Genomic DNA, 22,500 nt, shown 5'->3' with positions numbered 1-22,500 from the left:
AGTCACCCTGTGAAATTTTTGTTGTTGTTGTTTTTGTTTTTCTACACTAATTCACCCTCCTACCACAAAATGAATGTGTGCTTAATGGATCGCTTGCGCTTTAAGGGGACAAACAAGGGACAAATGAGGAAGAGGGTATGGAGTCCCCCAAAATATATTTATACAACGAATATGAGAAAACAAAACACAGGTACACGCATATAAAGTGCCCTACTTATTAATTAATTAAAATTTTATATTGATTAAATAATTACCTGATTTTTGTAGATTTTTAAACACTGACTCTGTTACGAAAATCAAAAACAATCCATTAATTTGGCGGTCACTATATATATATATATATATATATATATATATATATATATATATATATATATATATATATATATATATATAGTGACCGCCAAATTAATGGATTGTTTTTGATTTATATATATATATATATATATATATATATATTTGATATATATATAATATATATTTGATTTGATGTATATAATATATATTTGATTTATATATATATATATATATATATATATATATATATATATATATATATATATATTGTGTATATTTAAGGCAGCGTTTTCTCATTTAGACAAGTATTATTGAATAGCACGGAATTAGTCTGTTTTACAATTTTCATTTTTATCTTCTCCAATCTCCGAATAGTCCTTTTTGTGTTTTTCTCGAAATTGTATATGTTGGATCCATAATCGCGAGCGCTTTCGACAGAAGTACTTCTATCATCCTCAGGCATATTGTAGAAATAAATGTAGGGATTGTTTTTTTTTAATTTACTTATATATTTTTTTCTAGTCACGTGGTAATTTGTTACAAGTTAAGTGGGCGATTTTTTTTTTTTTTGCATATATTAAACAGATTTATATATACAAACACATATATACATTATTAAACATTTATCCCAAACATTTCAAAATGTTCCTGCTGCACTCATAATTAATATTATTTATTTTAGGCTTTTTTTGTTTTAATGTACAATGCTTCGAGTATTCTTAGCCTATTTACATTTCTCTCACTCTGCAATACTCTTGTATTTTCTACCATAATTCTTCGAAATTCCGAATGTTGGCAGCCATGTCCCTTCAAATGTTGTGATATAGAGCTAGAGTCAGAGAGGTGGAGAGTCAATCTTCGCGACAATGTGTTAGTTGTTGAACCAACTAAGCTACTAATATTGGAGATACACTCTTCTTTGGGCAGCTAAATTTGTAAACTACATTGGTCCTTTCCAACAGGTCGTTTGTTTGCCAAATGTTGTTTTTCATTACAAGGCTTGTTTTTTTTTTTTTTACAAGGGCGTCACCACTTATCAAGGCCAAGAGGCCACTCGAGGATAAGGGTTAATAGGTATACATTAGTCATTGTGATTTTAGCATAATAAACTGGGAATTTTGAAACTTGGATTACTTAGGGGGACGATTCAATTAGAACTTGTTCATATTGGACTTTTTCTTTTTTTTTTCATAGGTATCAACTCATTATCAAGGCCAAGAGGCCACTCAAGGATAAGGGTTAAAGAGTGTACAGTAGAAATTGGACAATATAATAATCATTAGTAATGAAAATTTGTTAAATTTGATAACTTATATGGAACGGCTCATCAAGAACTTATTTACGTTAGACTTGAAGACAACCATGTTGTAGTCAGCCGGAAAGCAGGAAAACGGAAGACAATTCCACAGGCGTGCAGTTCTAATAAAAAAGCTTTGTTCATTGAATCTAAGTTTAGGTTTAGGCACAGATAAAGAGTGGGGGAAATTATTGATAGTGTTTACAGCTAGACGAGTGTTTCTTGTGAAAGTTTGGCGAGGGGGGACCATAGATTGAAGCTCAGTCGAACACTTTCCATGAAAATAACGATACATCAGAGACAAACTCGCAACATCTCTTCTGTGAGATAGAGGTTGCAAGGAAGAGAAAAGGACATCTCCTACGAGGCTACGAAGTCTATTTTGAACTCTATCAAGGCAGGCCAAGTCCTTTCTAGCAGCTCCTGCCCAGATGTGGCAACAGTATTCCATCCTTGGACGTACCTGGCTCTTATATAGATAGAGAATTGCATCAGCAGTGAGATATCTACTGGATCGATAGAAAGATCCCACCATTTTTCCAGCGGCCTTGGCAACAGATTTGATGTACGTGTTCCATTTAAGATCAGGAGTAATCGTCAAGCCCAGAAGCTTGTCAAAACTTGAGGCCTCCTGAAGACGAGAGCCATTCATTTCACTTGATGCCAGATGTGGATCAGAATGTTGATGATGTAAAGAGAGAAGCTTGGTTTTAGATGCATTAAAAGTAACCAGCCACTCCTTTCCCCATTGTACTACATGCTCAAGATCAGAGGAGAGAGAATTGGAGAGAACTTGGTCATTTACTGTCTTAGATGTGCTACCATAAATGGTAGTGTCGTCAGCATAAATGTCTACAAATGATGTAAGGATGTTATTTGGAAGATCATTAATGTAGATCAGGAAAAGAGTTGGGCCCAGGATGGACCCATGAGGGACACCAGCATTAATACTGTGGGCTTCTGATTGCTGCCCATCAACTACTACTCTTATGAACCTATCAGAAAGAAATGATTTAATAATTGAGAAGACTTTTCCAGCTATACCATAGCTAGAGATCTTATGAAGTAAACCTTTATGCCATACCCTATCAAAGGCCTTAGATAAGTCAAGAGCAATTGCCCTAGAAAGGTTGCCTTCGTCGAGAGATTTGCTAATCCTATGAGATATAACTGTAAGCACATCTGCTGTAGATCTAGCAGAACGGAAACCATATTGAGTGTCACTAAGAAGGTTATTTTTGTTGAGATGGTTGATTACTTCTGTATTTAACACAGATTCCAGCAACTTACTCATGACGCACAGGAGACTTATTGGCCTGTACTGAGAGGGGGATGAGCGATCACCTGAATTCTTAAATACAGGGCATACAGATGAAATTTTCCAGGGAGATGGGAAACTATTCTCCTTAAGACAACGTTTAAATAGTTTTGTAAGTATGGGCGCTAGTTCAGGTTGAAGTTTTTTGAGTACTATAATTGGAATACCGCCAGGGCCAGTTGCTTTACTGGAATCAAGGTTTTTGATTAGCTTGGCAACATCACGTACAGATATACGTATATCACATAGTGTGTTTTCAGATACAGGAAGAAATATTGGGGGTTGGCGGCCTTGATCGCAAAAGGTAGAATTAGCTGCAAAATTCTTGACAAAGAGTTTGGCTTTGTCTGATGCTGAGGAGATTACCTCAGGTCCATTGATGATAGTTGGAATGGAGCGCACACTTCTGTTCAGAATTCTGTTTGCTATTTGCCAAAACTGGTGGGAACCAAGCCGCTGCTCAGCTATTTTGGACTTAACAGATTGAGCATACAACCATCTTGCGCTCTTTATTACTTTCTTACAATGGTTGCTGGCAGTCCTGAAAGCGGCTTTAGTTTCCATACATCTATTACGTTAGAAACAGTGGAAAAAGTGATTTCTGTACGCAATGGCAGCAGCACATTCTGGAGAGAACCATGGCTGGCTGTTAGGTTTTTGTTGAAACTTTTTCGAGGGTATGAAACGATCAATACCTACAATTAACCATTCCGTCAGGTCTAATACTATAGAGGACACATCCTTTTTAAATATGGAATGCAGAGGTAGATCAGTTATAAATGTACGGAAGCTATCCCAGTCAGCCTTAGTGTATCGATATACTGTACGATGGAGAGGTACGTCTGGGGACATATTACATTTCATTTTTATCTTAATTGATACAACGGAGTGGTCGGAAGATCCAAGAGGCGACAGAACAGAAACTGAACATTGTTCAGGGCAAGTTGTGAGAAAAAGGTCAAGTAGGCTCGCATACTGGCCGTCATTGTCGGGCACATGGGTGGGTTCCTGAACAATCTGAGTGAGGTCATAGGCAATGGAGAAATCATGACAGAACCTCCCCTCATCATCGGTCTTGTTTGAGTGGGTCAACCATTCGACGTTGTGAACATTGAAATCTCCACATACGTGAATGTTAGCTGAAGGATAAGCAGATAGGACTTGTTGTCTGTATTTTTTTATAATATATAATAAATGTTATTTTTTTATTATTATTGGGAGCCACGTATCTACGGGTTATATTTTTAAGGATACTCTCATCGATTTTTGAGTTCTTGTGTAACTGGTTACGGTAATATATATTAACAGGTTGATAATGTTCTTGAATATTACTAATTCGATTCAAATTACTAATGGCTAATTTTATTTCTTTATCTACAAGAGAGTTAGAGAATTGATTATTTACTAACACTTGTTTAATATTTTTTAATTCATTAAAGAATATTTTTTTGACTAGGAAAAAAAATATAAGTAAATTAAAAAAAAACAATCCCTACATTTATTTCTACAATATGCCTGAGGATGATAGAAGTACTTCCGTCGGAAGCGCTCGCGATTATGGATCCAACATATACAATTTCGAGAAAAACACAAAAAGGACTATTCGGAGATTGGAGAAGATAAAAATGAAAATTGTAAAACAGAATAATTCCGTGCTATTCAATAATATTTGTCTATGCATATATATATATATATATATATATATATATAATTATTTTTTTACTATAATAATTACATACTTACAGACACTAGTGTTTCATCCTTTCGGGATTCTTCAGTGCAGGATGTCACGATTACTACCAGTCGAACGATTCGAACCCCGCGACACGAGACATCTCTGGCTCTATTAGCGGAGGCCGTATCGATTCGGCTACCATTAACCGTGTAAAATAGCGTTGAATTTTAAACATTTTAATTTAAATGTTCATTACGTCAGACAGACAGTGATCAAATCGTTATACGATGATCTACGCATAAGAGCTAAATTGACCGACTTTTAATTCAACTGAAAGTGCTCAACGATAAGAAACGAATTTCTTAAAGGGGCTGTCATAATTATTTTTTTTACTATAATAATTAAATACCTACAGACACTAGTGTTTCATCCTTTCGGGATTCTTCAGTGCAGGGTGTCACGATTACTACCAGTCGAACGATTATATATATATATATATATATATATATATATATATATATATATACATATATATATATATATATATATATTGAAATATGCTAGAAGCTTAAAATAAATAAACAGTTTTGGTATAATGATTTAAATATGCTAGAAGCTTAAAATAAATAACCGTTGTGATAACTATAAACCTCCATTTGGGTCAGCCTGTAGTATATATATATATATATATATATATATATATATATATATATATATATATATATATATAGGCACCGCCAAAACTGGGGGGGCAGGTCAGTACTTTTTGACGGACCGTCTTTTTAAAAATCTACCAAAAATCAGGTAATTATCCGATCAATACGAAATTCTCAGCGATTATTAGGAGAAGAATGAACTTTATAACAGTGTACTTATTTTTCATAAACGATATTTATATATATATATTTTTTTGCTTACAACCCCCCCCCTTGTTTTGAAGTGGGAACAAATATGCTTAAAATAATCATCTGAAACTGAACAAAACATTTTGTGTTGCTGTAAGGGATAGAATTATAGATTAAAAAAAAATTGTTTGCATACCTTATTTTGACGTCTAAATATCAGAACTTCGATTGTGCTTAATTATCCCGCTTTTGAATTTTGAAGTGTGAAATTCGGTGAATATGTTAAGTAAAATAATTAATTTAAGTTAAGCAAAACAAAAAATTTTTTTTTTTAATATTTATACGAAAAAAGTCATTTTAAAATTTTTGATAACAATTATTTTAGCGATCCGAATAATGCATGACCATTATTAAACAGGGCATGCTTTGAATAATCGATACAAAAAAAAATTCGATAAATATTGTGCCCTTTGTGTTAAAAATAGCATCATTTTTTTCGATCCTGTTTGAAAACGTTTGCCGCCTTTCGACTACGGTGGACTAAACGCGCTGAAATAATTTTTTTTTATTCTGCTTTAAATTGCCCCCCCTCATTTTGGGGAGCCTGGCCCCCATACACATACACATTAAAAACCAAACTCATACAAATGGTCACCCATCTGGTACTGGCCAGCCTCAGCTTAATAATACATTGAAATTTTCATCACTGAAAAATGAGTTTTTTTGGCCTGTTTGGTCTTCCATAGTTTTCTTCTTATAAAACGCAAACGTAAACAGAGTCGATCTAGACTCTACATTGACGCGAAATATCTAGTTACCTATATGAATAAGTGGAATTATTTGAAATTCAGGTACTTATATTATAATATTTTTGCATATTCTCTTATAAAATCATCCTAAATCTTAGTTAGACAATAAATAAGTAAATTAATTATTTCAAAAACCTTTTTTTTTTAATATTTAAGTACGTTTTTTGTGCAAGACAAAAAATGTCAATTGTTAACTTTTTAGGAAAATGTAACATTTAAAATTGAATTAAAAATAGTAGAAAAAGTTTTACATTATTCTGTTTTCTATATGATAAAATTCTTATCTTTCTGGAAAACAAAAGTTCCTCAGAAATAATGGATTTTATTAAATGTAATTTAGTTTTAAAAAAACAACAACAACTTGATTTTGCGGCCATTTTTGGCGGTGCCTAATATATATATATATATATATATATATATATATATATATATATATATATATATACTACAGGCTGACCCAAATTGAGGTTTCTAGTAATCACAACGGTTATTTATTTTAAGCTTCTAGCATATTTAAATCATTATACCAAAACTGTTTAATTTTCAAACTGCTTAAAATGTTGGAAATTGTCCTGTGAACGACCTGTAATATTTGCGATTTGATCAAACCACCAATACTTTAGTCTTTAATCAAAGCGTTGTTTATGGGATTGTTCAACACAAATTGGCGACCGTTCACGCAAAGCTGTAAGTCCAACATTCAAACTCCTCGACCTCACAATCATAGGTAACATGAATTGGAAAATAAGTATTGACGATATTGCCAAGGCTGCTGCAAAATTGTTAGAAACGTTTTCAAAGGTGCTAATATCCTATATCTTTAGAAATCAACTATTCACTCATGGAGTGTTGTTGCGACATCGAAGCTAGTGTACCAACTCAAAATCACCCCTGGATACTCTGACACACAGTGCCAAATACATTACAATTTTCATAAAATTCAAAGCGAGAACTCCCGTAACTACAATCACAGAAAAGACCCTTCTTTTCTCTCCGTCCCTTTCCATTTCTTACTGTCCCGAAAACCACACGGAGTTCTCTGAACTAGGCCCTTCTCAAAGAGAGAAGGCAAGGCTTGGAAGGGTGGACCTCCTAGAATTGTACAGGATTAAACTCTCACTGTAAATCATCAGGGACCAGGTCATTACAGGAATGGTCTGATCTCGATTTTGGGGGCTGAGGATAAAAATCTCTAGCCGAGTTTCAGTCGCAAAGAAGACCAAACCAAAGAATAGGAAATAACTCGGACTCGCTTATTCTTTATAGCAACAACATTTATTTCCTTATGTTTACAGCCGTTACGTCACCCACGTAATCACCTTCACGAGCGTCCCTCACGTCCCGCACGTGATCGCGAACGTTATCCGCTTCTCTGACGAGATCTCGATTGTTATCTCCTCTCTCTCTCTCTCTCTCTCTCTCTCTTTCTCTCTCTCTCGATCTTTGTCTTTCCCTTCTCTTATAGTCCTTTTTCCCCATCACCGGTGACGTCACTTTTCATACATTTACATACGCGCATGCGTGCTTTGTTCATTTTATGATAGAGAGGATGATAGTTTACGTATTCTTAAAACTCAATCAGATTTGAAGTTAGAGTAATCAAACGGTTCAAGCATTTTGCTTTCAACCATTGCACGTGATGATTTTGTCTGTTTATTTTTGAAAGTATTAATCAGATTTTTGTCGTGTGCAACAAAAACATGGTCCTTGTACTGTCAACCATTACTCAATTGTGACTGGCTGAATTCTCTGGGATCGACATCTGATTGGTCCACCTTTCCTCTCTCTTAATTTTTAGATTTTATTCATGCATAAACGGCCCTTTAATTCGTAATGTTAATAATTGTTCTGTTTTTTTTTTACATAGGCATGACCACTTATCAAGGCCAAGAGACTACTCGAGGATAAGAGTTAAAGAGTGTACAGTAGAAATTGGACAATATAGTAATCGTTAATAATGGAAATTTAGTAAATTTGTTAACTTATATGGAAGGGCTTATCAAAAACTTGTTTAGGTTAGACTTGAAGACAACCATATTGTAGTCAGCTGGAAAGCAGGAAAACGGAAGACAATTCCACAAGCGTGCAGTTCTAAGAAAGAAGCTTTGCTCCTGGAATCTACGTTTAGGTTTAGGCACAGATAAAGAGTGGGGGAAATTAGTGATAGTGTTTTCTGCTAGACGGATGTTTCTTTTGAAAGTTTGGCGAGGTGGGACCATAGATTGGAGCTCAGCCGAGCACTTGCCATGAAAATAATGATAAAGCAGAGACACACTAGCAACATCTCTTTTTGTTAGGAATGTGAGCCGTTGTCGTGTAACTTTATGCAACGACAACAAAAACTCACAAATGTTTTGTGCATTCATTTATATTTTGTGATTCAATACTGAACGATGATTGGCTGGGTTCTCCGGGATCCACATCTAAATTTTTCAGCTTTTATCTCTTTGTTTTTTTTATTTATTTACTTTTTTTTTCCAAATTCAATATCACAAAACGCTCGTTAAGTAACAATATTAAATATCGTTATTGCTTAACCATGTGATCCGCATTTATATCATTTACGTAAGTTTTGTGCGTTATTATTTTTACAGCCAATATATATCTATATAAATAAAACAGTAGATGTATGCGTATGTGTCTGGGTAAAAATATTTAACCGATAAACTCTTAAACTATTGGCCAGATAACATGAAATTGACGAAATAGGAAAACACCAAGGATAGTTTGTAACGAGTAAAATCTTTTGTTTAAGTCGATGAATAACGCGGACAGAGATATGTCGGTAAGTTGAAACGCAAAATGTTCACTTCTACTTACCGACACATTTCTATTACTTTTGCACATTCGCAAATTCATTCATAGCTTGAAATAGTTTAATTTAAAATCTCTCCTATCTGTCTATTGATGGCTGAAACAGTAGAAAACGCGACTGAAGGGCTAAATGTTTTGGTTTCGATTCTAGCTAATTGCACCCGTCACCCAACAAATCTTTTGATATTAGTACTATATATTAGGTAGAATATAATATTCAATAGAAAATTGGTTCTGTAATGATAAATTAGAAATCTGTATGAATTAAAATATATTTAAGCGTATTTTACGACTAGTTTTTTTTATGAATAGTCTATAGGCGATATATTGTACTTAATCTATAGATGGTATGGAGTCACGAACTTCCCGTCAAGGTGAACCTCAGATTAGTATTAACTTTACCACATTCCCTAAAGTTATCAAATTTGGGCTGTGCCACCTAATTAAGTTTAGCGTCCCTATTTATGATGACCGTATTTATCTCAGATATAAAGTAACAGATGCTGTCGAAAAATCAGAGAACATCTCAGAGTGTACTAAGCTGTAGAGGGATGTGCAACAAAAATACAAGTATTGTTCGCGACTCTCTCCATATGCTTACTGACTAATGTGGCAATGAATTGACAATATGGAGTTTACCACTAGTGAAAATGACCTTCAAAAACAATTTAGCATCTTTCTCCAATGGTATGAATTCCCTGTAATAGCCATCCTTCATCTTAGCTGTTGGAAGACGTCCCCAGCTACACTTTTTCTAAATCCCCCGCTCTTCCTCATCTACGGTACAATCATTTTGGCACATTAGTCCTTAAATCACCAAAGTTAAGCAATGTTGAGCCTGTTTAATGGGTGAGCATTTGAGAATACCAAGTGCTGAATGTAGGAGGATGTTAACAACTCCCTGAAAGAACTGCAAAAAACTTATGTCGTCATCTCTGATGGGGATATACAAGCGACTGTGCTTGTGAATTTGATATGCTCATGAAACCTGCTTCTTCGAGGGAAGCCGATTCAAGCCGTCTAAGCAGAGTACCACTTCGGTCGGTTGGTTGGTCTACCAATTGTCTACAATATTGGTATATGGTTTTATAGTATAGATGGAATAATAACTATTATACTATGACGATAAATACTCAGACATCCCGACCTTACTCAAGCCTTGCCGCCAGATATAGGATATTTATTATTTTATACTCATTGAGAGTTCTAACGCGAGTCTTTACCGCTCAGCATTCACAATCAAAACAGTTCGTGTTCCCTAGAGCCGAAGTGACACTAAATCCTCCTCCCAGATTCTCACTTATATCCATTTCTTTTAATCAACACTGTAAATCACGTTACCTTCTCGCAAAACTGTCATATACATCGTTAAGTCATATTCATATAAAATAATGTTTCAATTTGTGAAATTAAAATGAATCTGAATAAAATAAAATACGCATCAAGTGCGCTTGAAAGCCCCATCACAACGCAATATTAAAAAAATAAATTTTGTTTGCGTATACTCGCTCTTTGAGGTAACCCTAACGGAAGAAATCTGCACATCATGTGAGATCTGGCGAGCGAGGTGGCCAATTTATTTCACAGCCACGAGAAATTATTCGGTTGCCGAATATGTCCTGGAGCAGATTTAATGTTTCTCGTGCCGTATGCGCCGTTGTACGGCCCCGCTGAAACTACATTGATCGAGAGACCCCAATTTTACTTGATCTCCTTTTTACCGATGTGGATGGATCCTCGGCCACACTCTCTGCTAATCTCTGACGATTCTCATCACTTCTTGCCGTACGGGGTCTACCAGATTTAGGGAGGTCACATACAGACCCTTGCTCATGAAATCGAGCCACCATAGCTTTTATTGTATTCGGAGTAGGGGAATTTCTTGTATTGAAGTTTCGTCGAAATTCTCTTTGAGTTTCTGATATTGACACATTCAACCGAAAATACGACTCTACGATAAATATCCGCTCCTCGTTAGTGGAACGACTTATGATGACCTTGGCAAGGTTATTCTAGATGATCTGAAAAATAAAAGAAAAATATAAAAAAAAATTAAGAAAGTTATGATTTTTTTTTAACCATCAGCTTCTTTTGGGGACATCCTGTATTTCAAATTTAATTAATGAATGACAAGACAAGAAGAAGGAATATTTCATAATGTGTCAACGCCATACACGGTTACAATTGTTTTCCATGTATATCCGCCATTTTTCAGCATCGAAATTATGCGCTGTTGGGGGATGGAGCTTGATAATATGAACCTGCTAAAAATTGCTTCTGTGGACCGCAGGGCGAAGCGTCTTTACTGCAGAAAGACACTGCCTTATTTGGAGATTCTGGCCGTAATAACTGAGCGAACATAGTGATGCAAAATCTTCGCGAACTTTCGCCATCAATTTGTGGTTGACTCAAGACAGAACAAAAAGAAAAAAAAACAAAAACGGAATGTGTCTACATCAAACACGGTTCTGTTTCTTTGTTTTTTTTTTTAAGAAACCACGTTTATTCTTCATTATTATTTCGTCAGGCTGAATTCTTATCCTCTCAGAACATTCCATAACCAACAACAAAACAGATGACCTTCTTGACGCTGAGACAACGTAACGATGATGAATGCAATATGTCTTCTTCGGAGAGTGTTTCTTTTGCAATTAGTCATTCCATTTGTATTCCAATTTGTAAAGATAAGGAAACTACTTACGCTCCCGTTGTGTACATCCATACATCATGATGAAAAATATATTTGGTGGAAGAAAAGAGAAAATGTCTATTTTCGTTAGTTTCGTAATTGAGTGATTTGTTTCGTTTGCTTTTGTTTTATTACAACTAATTTTGAACATGTCTGCGTTGTTTTCCAATCTATCCTCCACAGTATATATAATAAACAGAAATGTTTATTTATTTGTACACATACACATTCTAATATATTCTAATATATATTTATACAGTAGAACCCCGCGATATGGCATAAAAAATTAGTAACAAAATACAGTATATAATACATATGTATATAATCAAATAACATTATAAATAAAATCGTAAGGCGAAGGAAATACCGTAACCAGGGGCCGGAAAAGCATTGTATTCCACATCGTAACATGAAAAAAAAAATGTATCTTAGGGCCACCTTATCCTGAGCTTCTACTGTATATATGACGATGGACAGTGGACATTCTTCGATAAAGAATAAAATGTCATATCTTTGTGAATATCAATGAATTTGAATAACTTTGTTCGAAATAACTAACCTTAAAGCAGTCATTTGATTATATAATTTTCATTTTGTTGTAGCGTATATTAGTAAAATATTGATATTTTACTAATCTTCAATAAAGCGATTGACAGTTTATATATATATATATATCTATATATATATATATATATACACCCACCCACCCATATATATATATATATATATATATATATATATATATATATGTGTGTGTGTGTGTGTGTGTGTGTGTGTGAGTGTGAGTGTGAGTGTGTGGGTGTGTATGAATATAAACACATCGCTTTTTAGTATAGATAGGCTGTATGTATTTGTATGTATATATGTATTTATTTGTAAATATCTGTTGCCGTTTATTACAGATATTATATTACTATTTTCGATACATACAAAGAAAAGATAGTAATGGGATCATCAAAGGAGAAAATAGAAGAAGAAGGGAATTATGAGGGATGGAGGAAAGAGAAGAACAGAAAAACGGCTACAGAGAAAAAGACAGATAGAGAAACAGAGAGAGAGAGAGAGACAGAGAGAGACAGAGACAGAGACAGAGACAGAGAGAGTGAGAGAGAGCGATGCGTAGATGTACATTCAGGTGCCATTTTATATGAATTTAAACATTAGTGCGAACACTGGTGAGTGGTATTTTTCTTTTATTTTTTTCTTCGTATAGATCAAATAAAAATGAATTCAACGTTTGAAATTAAAAGAATGATCATGATTAACGAATGGGAGAATAATGCATTGAGGGGATTTGTATTTTTCATCTCTTCTGTGTTCACTTATCTTTTTCTCAAAGTCACGTTGAGTTTCACCAACTTTGCAATTCTAGCATGGGACAGTATATATACCTGCATTAGATGTGCGTTTGTTTCGGAAAATCACTTGTTATTTTGAATGTGTTTTTATAGTTTGGGAGGTTGTTTGGAATTCCTAGTTTATGTTGCTAAATTCGTTAAATTTATTAAAAATAGATCTCAACGAAGTACTTTTGAATGAGCACTTATTGCAAAATTAGACGAATAAACAACGTAGAGATTTCTACACTTTATCTCTTTTAATCAGTAACATTATATTAATAGAACATAATTTCATTTTGTGCTCAGCTTAACCTATCAATATCACATAAAATAATATCTATAATCAATTAATAAATCTATAATCAATTAATAAATACAAAAACAAAGACGCATTCATTTTATTTTAAGTACACGTCCAATATTTGAATTATAACGAATATATTCATTCTAATAACAGAAAGTGCATCATATTTTAAAGTACCCAACGGATATATATTAACACATCTCAGTAATTCCACTTTACAACGCTATGAACACTTTGACTGCTAACGGCTTTTTTCGTTATATAATAGAACAAACACAAGTATTCTTTTTTCACATATTATACTGGTATTTTATATAAATATATACTTTGGCTTGTTCTGCACACACACACACACGCACACACACACGCACACACACACACACACACACACACATATATATATATATAAATTTAGTTGTTAAAATTAAATTCTGAAAATCAAAATACAGACACATATATTCGAGTTAAAAATATATTGTTTGACAAAAGGAATATATAGAAGAGGTATATCAATATATGTGTCTATATTTTGATTTTCAGAATTTAATTTTAACAACTAAATTTATATATTGCTCTATTCTTAAATATTGAGCTTTTCCTTTTTGGCTAGGATCACCCTGAAAGTATTACCTCTAGTAATATCTATCAGGATTTTTTATCGGATTTTAATCTGTGTCTTATCTCGCTTATATATATATATATATATATATATATATATATACACGCATATATATATATATATATATATATATATATATATATATATATATATATATATATATATATATATATATATAGCATAACGCTTAGAAGCGTCAACTTCCATGCAGGTTTCAATCTTGGCTTGAAAGAATTGCTGGTCTAGTCGCATTTAAGAGCTGTGATAATGCGGAACATTCGTTCTGTAGATTTATATATATATATATATATATATATATATATATATATATATATATATATATATATATATATATATATATATATATATATATATATATTCCGTTCGTATTTCATTTTCATGGGATATCATCAGCCTAAGTAAATATTTAAAATTTAAACAAACCTCAACGCCTATCGTAAAGGTTTGTACTATGGAATTCCTCTTTTACGAACATAATGGTAATATTTATATACAAAAACATTGAGTTGCCATGGGCTCTGTCTTAGGCCGCACTTTCGGTAATTTTTACATATTTAACTTATAAAAGTAAATCTTTAACCTCATAAAAAAGCTATAATTTACTTATGTTACATTTACGGCATCCAAATTCTTACCCAACTATTTTGCAGCATGAAATTATTAATATTAAACTGTCTTTAAGAAATATTGATATCCTTAGTTCAATCAACGGACAGATTAAACAATTTTAAAATACGAGTTGCCGTAAATAATTTCTAGAATTTTTTATATAAGCATTTAAAATTATCGTAAACTCTTAAAATCCAGTATGTTGTTCCTATAAATCTTATGAGAAGACTCTTTTGGCTGATGATAACCAAGGAGACTCGAGCACATGTTATTTGTAACCGACGGCACCACCTCCTGTAATATTATATATACATATTACTCTCCTCCTTCAAATGTATCAAACTAAAAACAATATTAATTCAACAGTGCTCAATACATTTGTAGAGCTATTTTAAGTTAAATTATATAAACACCAGAAAAAAACCTTACGCCGATTAAATTACGTTTCAACAATATTAATCGCCTCCTCGAGAGTTCAAGACTGACTTAAAAAGATTAAATAAATACATACAAAAAAGGGGGGAAATAAAAAAGAAATAAAATAATATAAAAATTGTTTTAGTAAATATATAAACACTTGTGGGGTGTCGAATTGGCGAGTTTTTAATCTTTATATTATTACTACTTTACATTCATGAAGCGCGGGAAATTCCACGAATGTAACCGAAAACAGCTGTCGAGTTTATCTTATCGCATTGTTCAGGAATTTCACTGGAAAACGAATAAAAATCCACTGAAATGTTTCAGTGTAACCTAATGTTAAACTACAATTAAAGAAAACCGAAGTAAACAAAAAACAAAACAAAAAACTATAGATTGTTTGATTTACGGAAACAATGCGTCTTATACTTGATGTCCTTGTGCCACACTTGGCTGATTCGAATCTAGGGTATTTTAGAACGTCAACAATATATGAGTTTAGGAAAAGGCAGCTGATTACGAGTTTAATAATCTAGCAACAGAGAATGTACTCGTTTTGTATGTACTCCTCCCATAAATAAGAACAGAGGAGACGTACAGAACAATACCAGAAGATTGATTTAAGAGCATGAGTTCAGTTCTATTAACAAAGCAACTCATAACATGGCTGCTGGGCCCTGTTTCAACTGTATTAGCAATAAAAGCAGCAACAAGAAGGTGACGGTGGTTAAGTGGTGATTAAAAAAATATATACATTAGCTTAACTACAACGACCTTATCGAATAAGTTGACAATGCACATTTCTGATAACAGCGCCATTGCTAAACACCTTACTAACCGACATTCTTGTCTTCGCTCTAATGTCAACAGCATTTAGGAACGAACACCTCTACTCCTGAACATACCAAAAAAGTTCATATACTTGAAGTACTACTAGTTAAATAAAAATAAATATTACGAAAAACAGGCACTGACTGACAAACCAGAAGTGTCAAGTTCAAGTTCATTCTACAGGAACATTTTCATTTAAGGATGTTGGTTAATTTTACCTGGTCTATCCCATAAGTACCAGATGGCTTTCTAGAAAAAAAAATTTCCAATAAAATATCTGGGAAACAAATGCCAACAACAATCATCCGACTCATATGAAATGAATACTGTTCAAAAACAATATCAGTAACAAAACGATATTTGCAAAATATTCTATTTTTATTGGTTAAAATAATTAATACCGATTGGCGAGACTCACTAGGACAACTAAATTTAGCCATAGATACTAGTATGCTGTTTATCGGCAAACAAAACAAGGAACGGTCATGAAATATTAAACACAGCGACAGCTTATACACGTCCGCGCACCAGTTATTATAAGTGCCACAGGGCTTATAAAGAAGAACCTGACGTCCTACCTAACTAATATTCCTGGTGAACCAAATGCAAAAGAGATCCAGACAATTACACTTAAGGGAACAGCGAGGATACCAAAAAGAGCCCTCGGTTGGTTTCAATAAAAAGCAGGGAAATGTTGCCAGTTGGTTTGGCTGCTTCATACCCAGCATTACAATCATCCAAGAAAAAAAAAAATCACACTTTCTTATCTACTCTTTAGTTTTGGATGTTCTAGCAAGTAAATAAAATCTATATATTTATGGATGGAGATACGTTGTCATTCTTTTGATATTGTTTTTCAAACACAGACCACTCCTAGCTTTTTCTATCCGAACTTAACCTTGGAAACGTTACGTTGATCATACCGGAATGAATTTCGGTTCGTATAGATACAAATGCAACGAATAAACTTAACTGTTTTTACATGGAAATCGCTCCGGACAACGCAGGAAATCACTTGACCCAAAAACAACAAAAAAAGCTATTTTAAGGCAAACCCCGCCCCCCAAAAAAAAACAAGCCAAGTTTTGCTAGAGATTGGCCTAGGATATAGAAATCCTTCCTTCTTGGTCAGAAACATCGCTCATTGAATGTAAGCACTGAAGGGCAAAATAAGAGAAGCTAGAGGTACAAGGCTGTCGAAATAAGCCAACTATTTACTTAAAACAATATTTAATCTTTTCTGCGTGTGGTGAGGATGATGTTTGGCCATGAAAAATAATGACTGTTCAAAAGCGCTTGCATGCATGCATGCGTGTGTGTATATTGCTTTCTGTATGCAATTAAGTTTGAGAAAAAAGTTCGGTCATGTTATGTTACCTAACTGGGAAGCACCTCCGTTGTATTTTGTTCCACATACGAAAGAAATTCCGCTAATGGAATTTTCGTTTAGTTTTAGGCACAGATAGAAAGTAAGGAAAATTGTTAACAATAGTTGTAGCTAAACGTTGCTGTAAATGCTTTATAGGGATGACCACAGATTGAAGCTCAGTCACGCAGCTGCCAAGAAAATAACGACAGAGCAGAGATAGACGCGCAACATCTCATCCGTGAGAAAAAGGTCGTAGGGAGGAGAAAAGGACATCACCCACTAGATTTCGAAGTTGGATTTGTACTTTATCCAGGCACGATTGTCTCAGTGCATTCTTAGATGTAGCAAACGTACTTTAGCTTAGGACGTATTTTACTCATACTTGTAGAGTGCTGCGTCGGTGTATTTAAGATATGTATGAAGGCGTTCTAAAAATAATGCCTCCATTTTTTATTCCGCCATAATGAATCAGAGAGGATTGCAAATTTCATTGTTATGATGACTTAACTTATGTACTCACGATTTGATAGTTTCACCTCTCTGTTGCAGATATTAACGTTATGAGATTCTAAAAAAGCAACACCTGTCATAAACATTCGTGAGAAGCAAAACTGCGTCACCGATTTCCTCCATGAGAAAAAATAAAACTAATTAACATTCACCGGCGCCTACTGAACGTTTACGAACCTGATGCAGTTGATGTCAGCACAGCTATGAAATTGGTTCGTCAATTTCAGAATGACGACAGAGATGTGAGTGACAAAACGCGCCCCCGACGCCTATACACAGCTAGCATCCCATCGCTGACAAAAGTGTATTGAGAATAGGTCACTATGTAGAAAAAGTAATTCTAAAGCACAACAGGTCGCTTGAAGTTCGTCGAAGCATTCTCCATTAAAATACCCGCAAAACAAGGACAAGGATGCAAAATTTCATCGATGGGACAGAGGTTGGAGTTTGGTTGACAGTGCGTAACTTATCAGGTTGGCGACTCTATTTTCAATCCTGTCTTAGAATGAGAAACTAGTAGCAGATGCACCAGCCCAAATGTGTCAACAATACTCCATACGAGTACATGAGTGAATGGTGACCTTGTACAAGTACAAGATACTTTCAGGCATAACTAACTTTCTAGCACGGTGAATAAAGCCCATCTCATTTGTTACACTCTTTGTAATGCCCTCAATGTATTTATTCCAATTCATGTTATGTGTGAACTTTAAACCGAGGAGTTTGAAGAAGTACTTTCAGGTTAGTTGAGAAGGTTTATTGTACCTATTTACTATGCTTCCCCACGGGACAAAGTTAGACACCAGGGTCGTTTTTTAACGTGGAGAAAAGGTACAAAAATAAAAAAAAATTGTCTCAGTCGTGAAAGACTGATCCTCCACCGAAAGAGAACATGAAATGGAAGTGCTGCATCTGAAGAACAGATGGTATTTATTTGCTCCCCCACCGAGCAAATTAGGCACAAGGCCAATTTTTAATGTGAGGAGTGAAGAGAAGGGGAAGGGAAAAGGGGACCAGCTCCCGAGAGGTGGGAAATGGGAGCTGGTTAAAGGTCAGGCATGTGGGGTTGCCCCCACATCTGGTCTTTGCTAGTCATAGCTAGTCATAGCTTGCAGTATCTGTCGGAACAGATGGTATTTATTTGCTCCCCCACTGAGCAAATTAGGCACAAGGCCGTTTTTAATGTGAGGTAAAAACCAGCTCCCCTAAAAGTAGGCAAAAAGGGGGCACTCTGGTTACCAAAAATAATAATTGTCCCAGTATAGAGGGTTTCCCCTCCATTGACTGGTACAAATTATCTTAAGTGCAGCATCTGCCGGAACAGATGGTATTTATTTGCTCCCCCACCGAGCAAATTAGGCACAAGGCCGATTTTTAATGTGAGGAGTGAAGGGAGGGGGAAGGGAAAAAGGGGACCAGCTCCCGAGAGGTGGGAAATGGGAGCTGGTTAATGGTCAGGCATGTGGGGTTGCCCCCACATCTGGTCCTTGCTAGTCATAGCTAGTCATAGCTTGCAGTATCTGCCGGAACAGATACTACACTTTGATCTTGACTAAAAGGCCAAATAAGCTTAGTGTTGGCAGCATTGAATGTTACCATTCATTTTTTGCCCACATTCCATTACAAACTGGAGGTTTTTCTCTAAACTTTCAGCCATTGCTTTGAATACGTTCTCATTCGCTTTCCCATCGTGTCTGCCATAGAGTGTGATGTAATCGGCGAAAGTATCCATCTCGGAAGCAATTTTATTATCGAGGTCATTTATGAATATGAGGAATAGAAAAGCTCCAATGACCCCCTAAGGCATACCCACATTTATATCATGTTATTTTGACGGGTAACCATCGAGGACAACTTGGATTTTTCTTTTATTTAAGACTAGCCTGAGGGCTCGGCGTTGCCCGGGTGTTGAGCAAGAAAAAAGTAGTAGTAGGCAGGCAGGCTCGAATCGGTACCGCGAAGGAGGAAAAGAACGTGACCCCCCCCCCGAAAAAAAAAAGGTGACGTCTTTTCCGTTGCCCCCATCGCCAAACCGGAATTGACGTACGTTTAAATTAATCGAAAAGAGGGGATGACTTTCAAAAATATTGGCGAAAAAGGCGACCCCTCTCTATAGAAAATTGCCCAGTTGAGTGTGAAGGAATTCATGCATTTAGACAATTTTTCGATATTTGTCGTCCGAAGAGTCGTGCTTCACAAAGATACCGATATTGTGAAAATCCGCCACCTCTGTCGAAAGATTTTGGCATACATACATACATATACATACAAACAGGTGAAATTTATATTATAGAAGGATTTGATAATGTTAATATTCGTTCAGGAATAGCATATGATTTAATTTTTATAGACAACCATCATGTCATACCTTGTCACAGGTTTTAAATATATCTAGAATTACTACTCTAGCCTCTCCTGCCTTAACAGTGACTGCTATATATGTTTGCAGATTACAATGCCTCCCCACGGGACAGAGTTCGACACCAGTGTCGTTTTTTAACGTGGAGAAAAGGAACAAAAATAAAAATTGTCTCCTCCACTGACAGGGTGTTTATTTGCTCCCCCACCGAGCAAATTAGCCACAAGGCCGATTTTTAATGTGAGGAGTGAAGGGGAAATGGGGACCAACTCCCCAGGAAGTAGAGGAGCTGGATAGTGACAAGGGGAGTAGAGGAGCTGGATAGTGACAATTGGTATGAAGGGTTTCCCCTACATTGACCAAGGTCTTATGTGTGGGGTTTCCCCCACATATGGTCTTTGCTTGCAGTATCTGCCGGAACAGATGGTATTTATTTTCTCCCCCACTGAGAAAATTAGGCACAAGGCCGATTTTTAATGTGAGGGGTGAAGGGGAAATGGGGACCAACTCCCCGGGGAGTAGGGGAGCTGGATAGTGACAATTGGTATGAAGGGTTGCCCCTACATTGACCAAGGTCTTATCTGTGGGGTTGCCCTCACATAGGGTCTTTGCTTGCAGTATCTGCCGGAACAGATACTACACTTTTAGATATTAAATCTTTTATTCATGTTAAAAATGCAGTCAAAATCAACGATGAACAAAAAATTTAGGCACATGGCCAACTCAAAAGCGGGGGATTGTGGGGGTCGTCCCGAAGGCCAAGAAATCTATACTGTTGGTTGAAACATTAATATCAATATTTCAGAAACAAACTTTGCGAAGCGACCAATCAGCGACGTCTGCTAGTAAGTATAGTAAATACTGAGAATCACGTTAAAATCCATTTTTTTTCAGGTTTTTGATGAACTTTCTTCAATCGAGGGTATTCATTTTGGGGAATACAAATGTTTTCACTTTCATTTTAATACATTTCTGTCCGTATTCTTAAAATAATTATGATAATTCTTCTCACCTTAGATATTATTTTCATTGATTTGATATTATATTTCGGGTACTTATTCAATTTAAGACTCAATGCCCACCAATTTAACGTTGGTATCTTGGACAGGTTACGTAATCAGCCGGGAGATGCTGAAGTGTTTATTCAATCAGCTGTCTAAAAATAAGTTTCACTTAAAGCCAGAAATCAATTCAATCAAGACAAAACTTAACCCGAAAATGTCAACGTAAAATGTATGTTTTCTCGCATGTCAAAAATGACTTCTTAAATAGGAAGCCAATCTTAATATACGGATGGGGGATGCCGCGTTTTGAATTAATTGTCTAGCAATCATAGATTTGAAATTTTCGGGCTCCTTACACCACCTGCCGGAAGATGCCGACATGAAGTTGCCGAAGATTGGGTCGTAAGCTGCTCAGGTAACATATTATTTTTCTTTTTAGAGATTAGGGTTAGTAACTGGTACTATTTTTATAATTCGGACTACTGTCTCCATCTTTGATGTTATTTGCACTACATGAGAATTCTAGTCTGAAAATTCCAAATCATCATACCTAATCAAAAAAAAAAAAAAAAAAAAAACTCGCTATTACTCTCTTTCTTTTTTTCCAATGTACTTTTCTCATTTCTTTATTGTCAGATGCTCCGTTGATGTGCCACCGGAAGTTCCCACCTTCGTTTTGGGATAGCGCTTACCAATGTCCAAGCACGAGTACACAACACAGTTTTCATTTCGCCCCCGACGCTTATTTGAACACACCATTATACGCCATGTCCGGCTTCCACAAAACATGGCCATATTCGCTAGCCTCACAGCCGCACACATACGCGCCGCAGCCGGCGCACTCTTTTTCCTATTCGTCGATGGATTCTGCCGCGAGCCGATATAGTCCACACTACGGACCATTTATGATGCAGTCACCGGCCTCGATGGGGAGCCGCATAGAGTCGAGACATGGACAGTACGATCTCGGGAAATCTTCAGAGACTTTTGGATCTAGTTATTACCCTGTACCGCGGCTCGCGGGCGAGGTGGGAACAAGTTTTAATCTGGATTCCGGCAGTTTAGGTGAGTGTTGAGACGTCTCTCTTCATACAGTGTTCTAAAAACTCATCTATCCACGCGCATGCGTAAACACAAACGCGCTCGCTCATACACAGTCTCATCAACACATATACGCTTATATTCCTTTTTATTTTATCTAATTGTATGCGCTTTCTGCGACAAAGCATATTATTAAGATAAACTGTATATAAACAATATCACAATTCTTTTATGCTGTCCATCTCACGCACAAAAACATCTATTACTGTTCCAGATGAACATATGTATTTTTATTTATATTTGTCTTACGGACAATCCAAAAAATAACT

General features: G+C 35.4%; 1 protein-coding gene across 2 annotated transcripts in view; it reads left to right on the top strand.

Moving 5' to 3' along the window:
* LOC145292065 (transcription cofactor vestigial-like protein 3) overlaps nt 1-22,500 on the top strand; it is a 337,302-nt gene that overhangs the window by 281,931 nt on the left and 32,871 nt on the right. For both annotated transcript variants that reach the window (XM_080138117.1, XM_080138116.1), the window contains exon 3: nt 21,767-22,195. In XM_080138117.1, coding sequence (XP_079994243.1) covers nt 21,767-22,195 — 429 coding nt within the window. The remainder of the gene's footprint in view (nt 1-21,766; nt 22,196-22,500) is intronic.

This window comes from Euprymna scolopes, chromosome 13 (assembly GCF_053919585.1).
Source record: "Euprymna scolopes isolate OS-2025 chromosome 13, ASM5391958v1, whole genome shotgun sequence".
NCBI classification, from domain to species: domain Eukaryota; kingdom Metazoa; phylum Mollusca; class Cephalopoda; order Sepiida; family Sepiolidae; genus Euprymna; species Euprymna scolopes.
The sequence above is the reverse complement of the archived record's forward strand: the minus strand, read 5'-3'. Positions and strand labels throughout refer to the sequence as shown.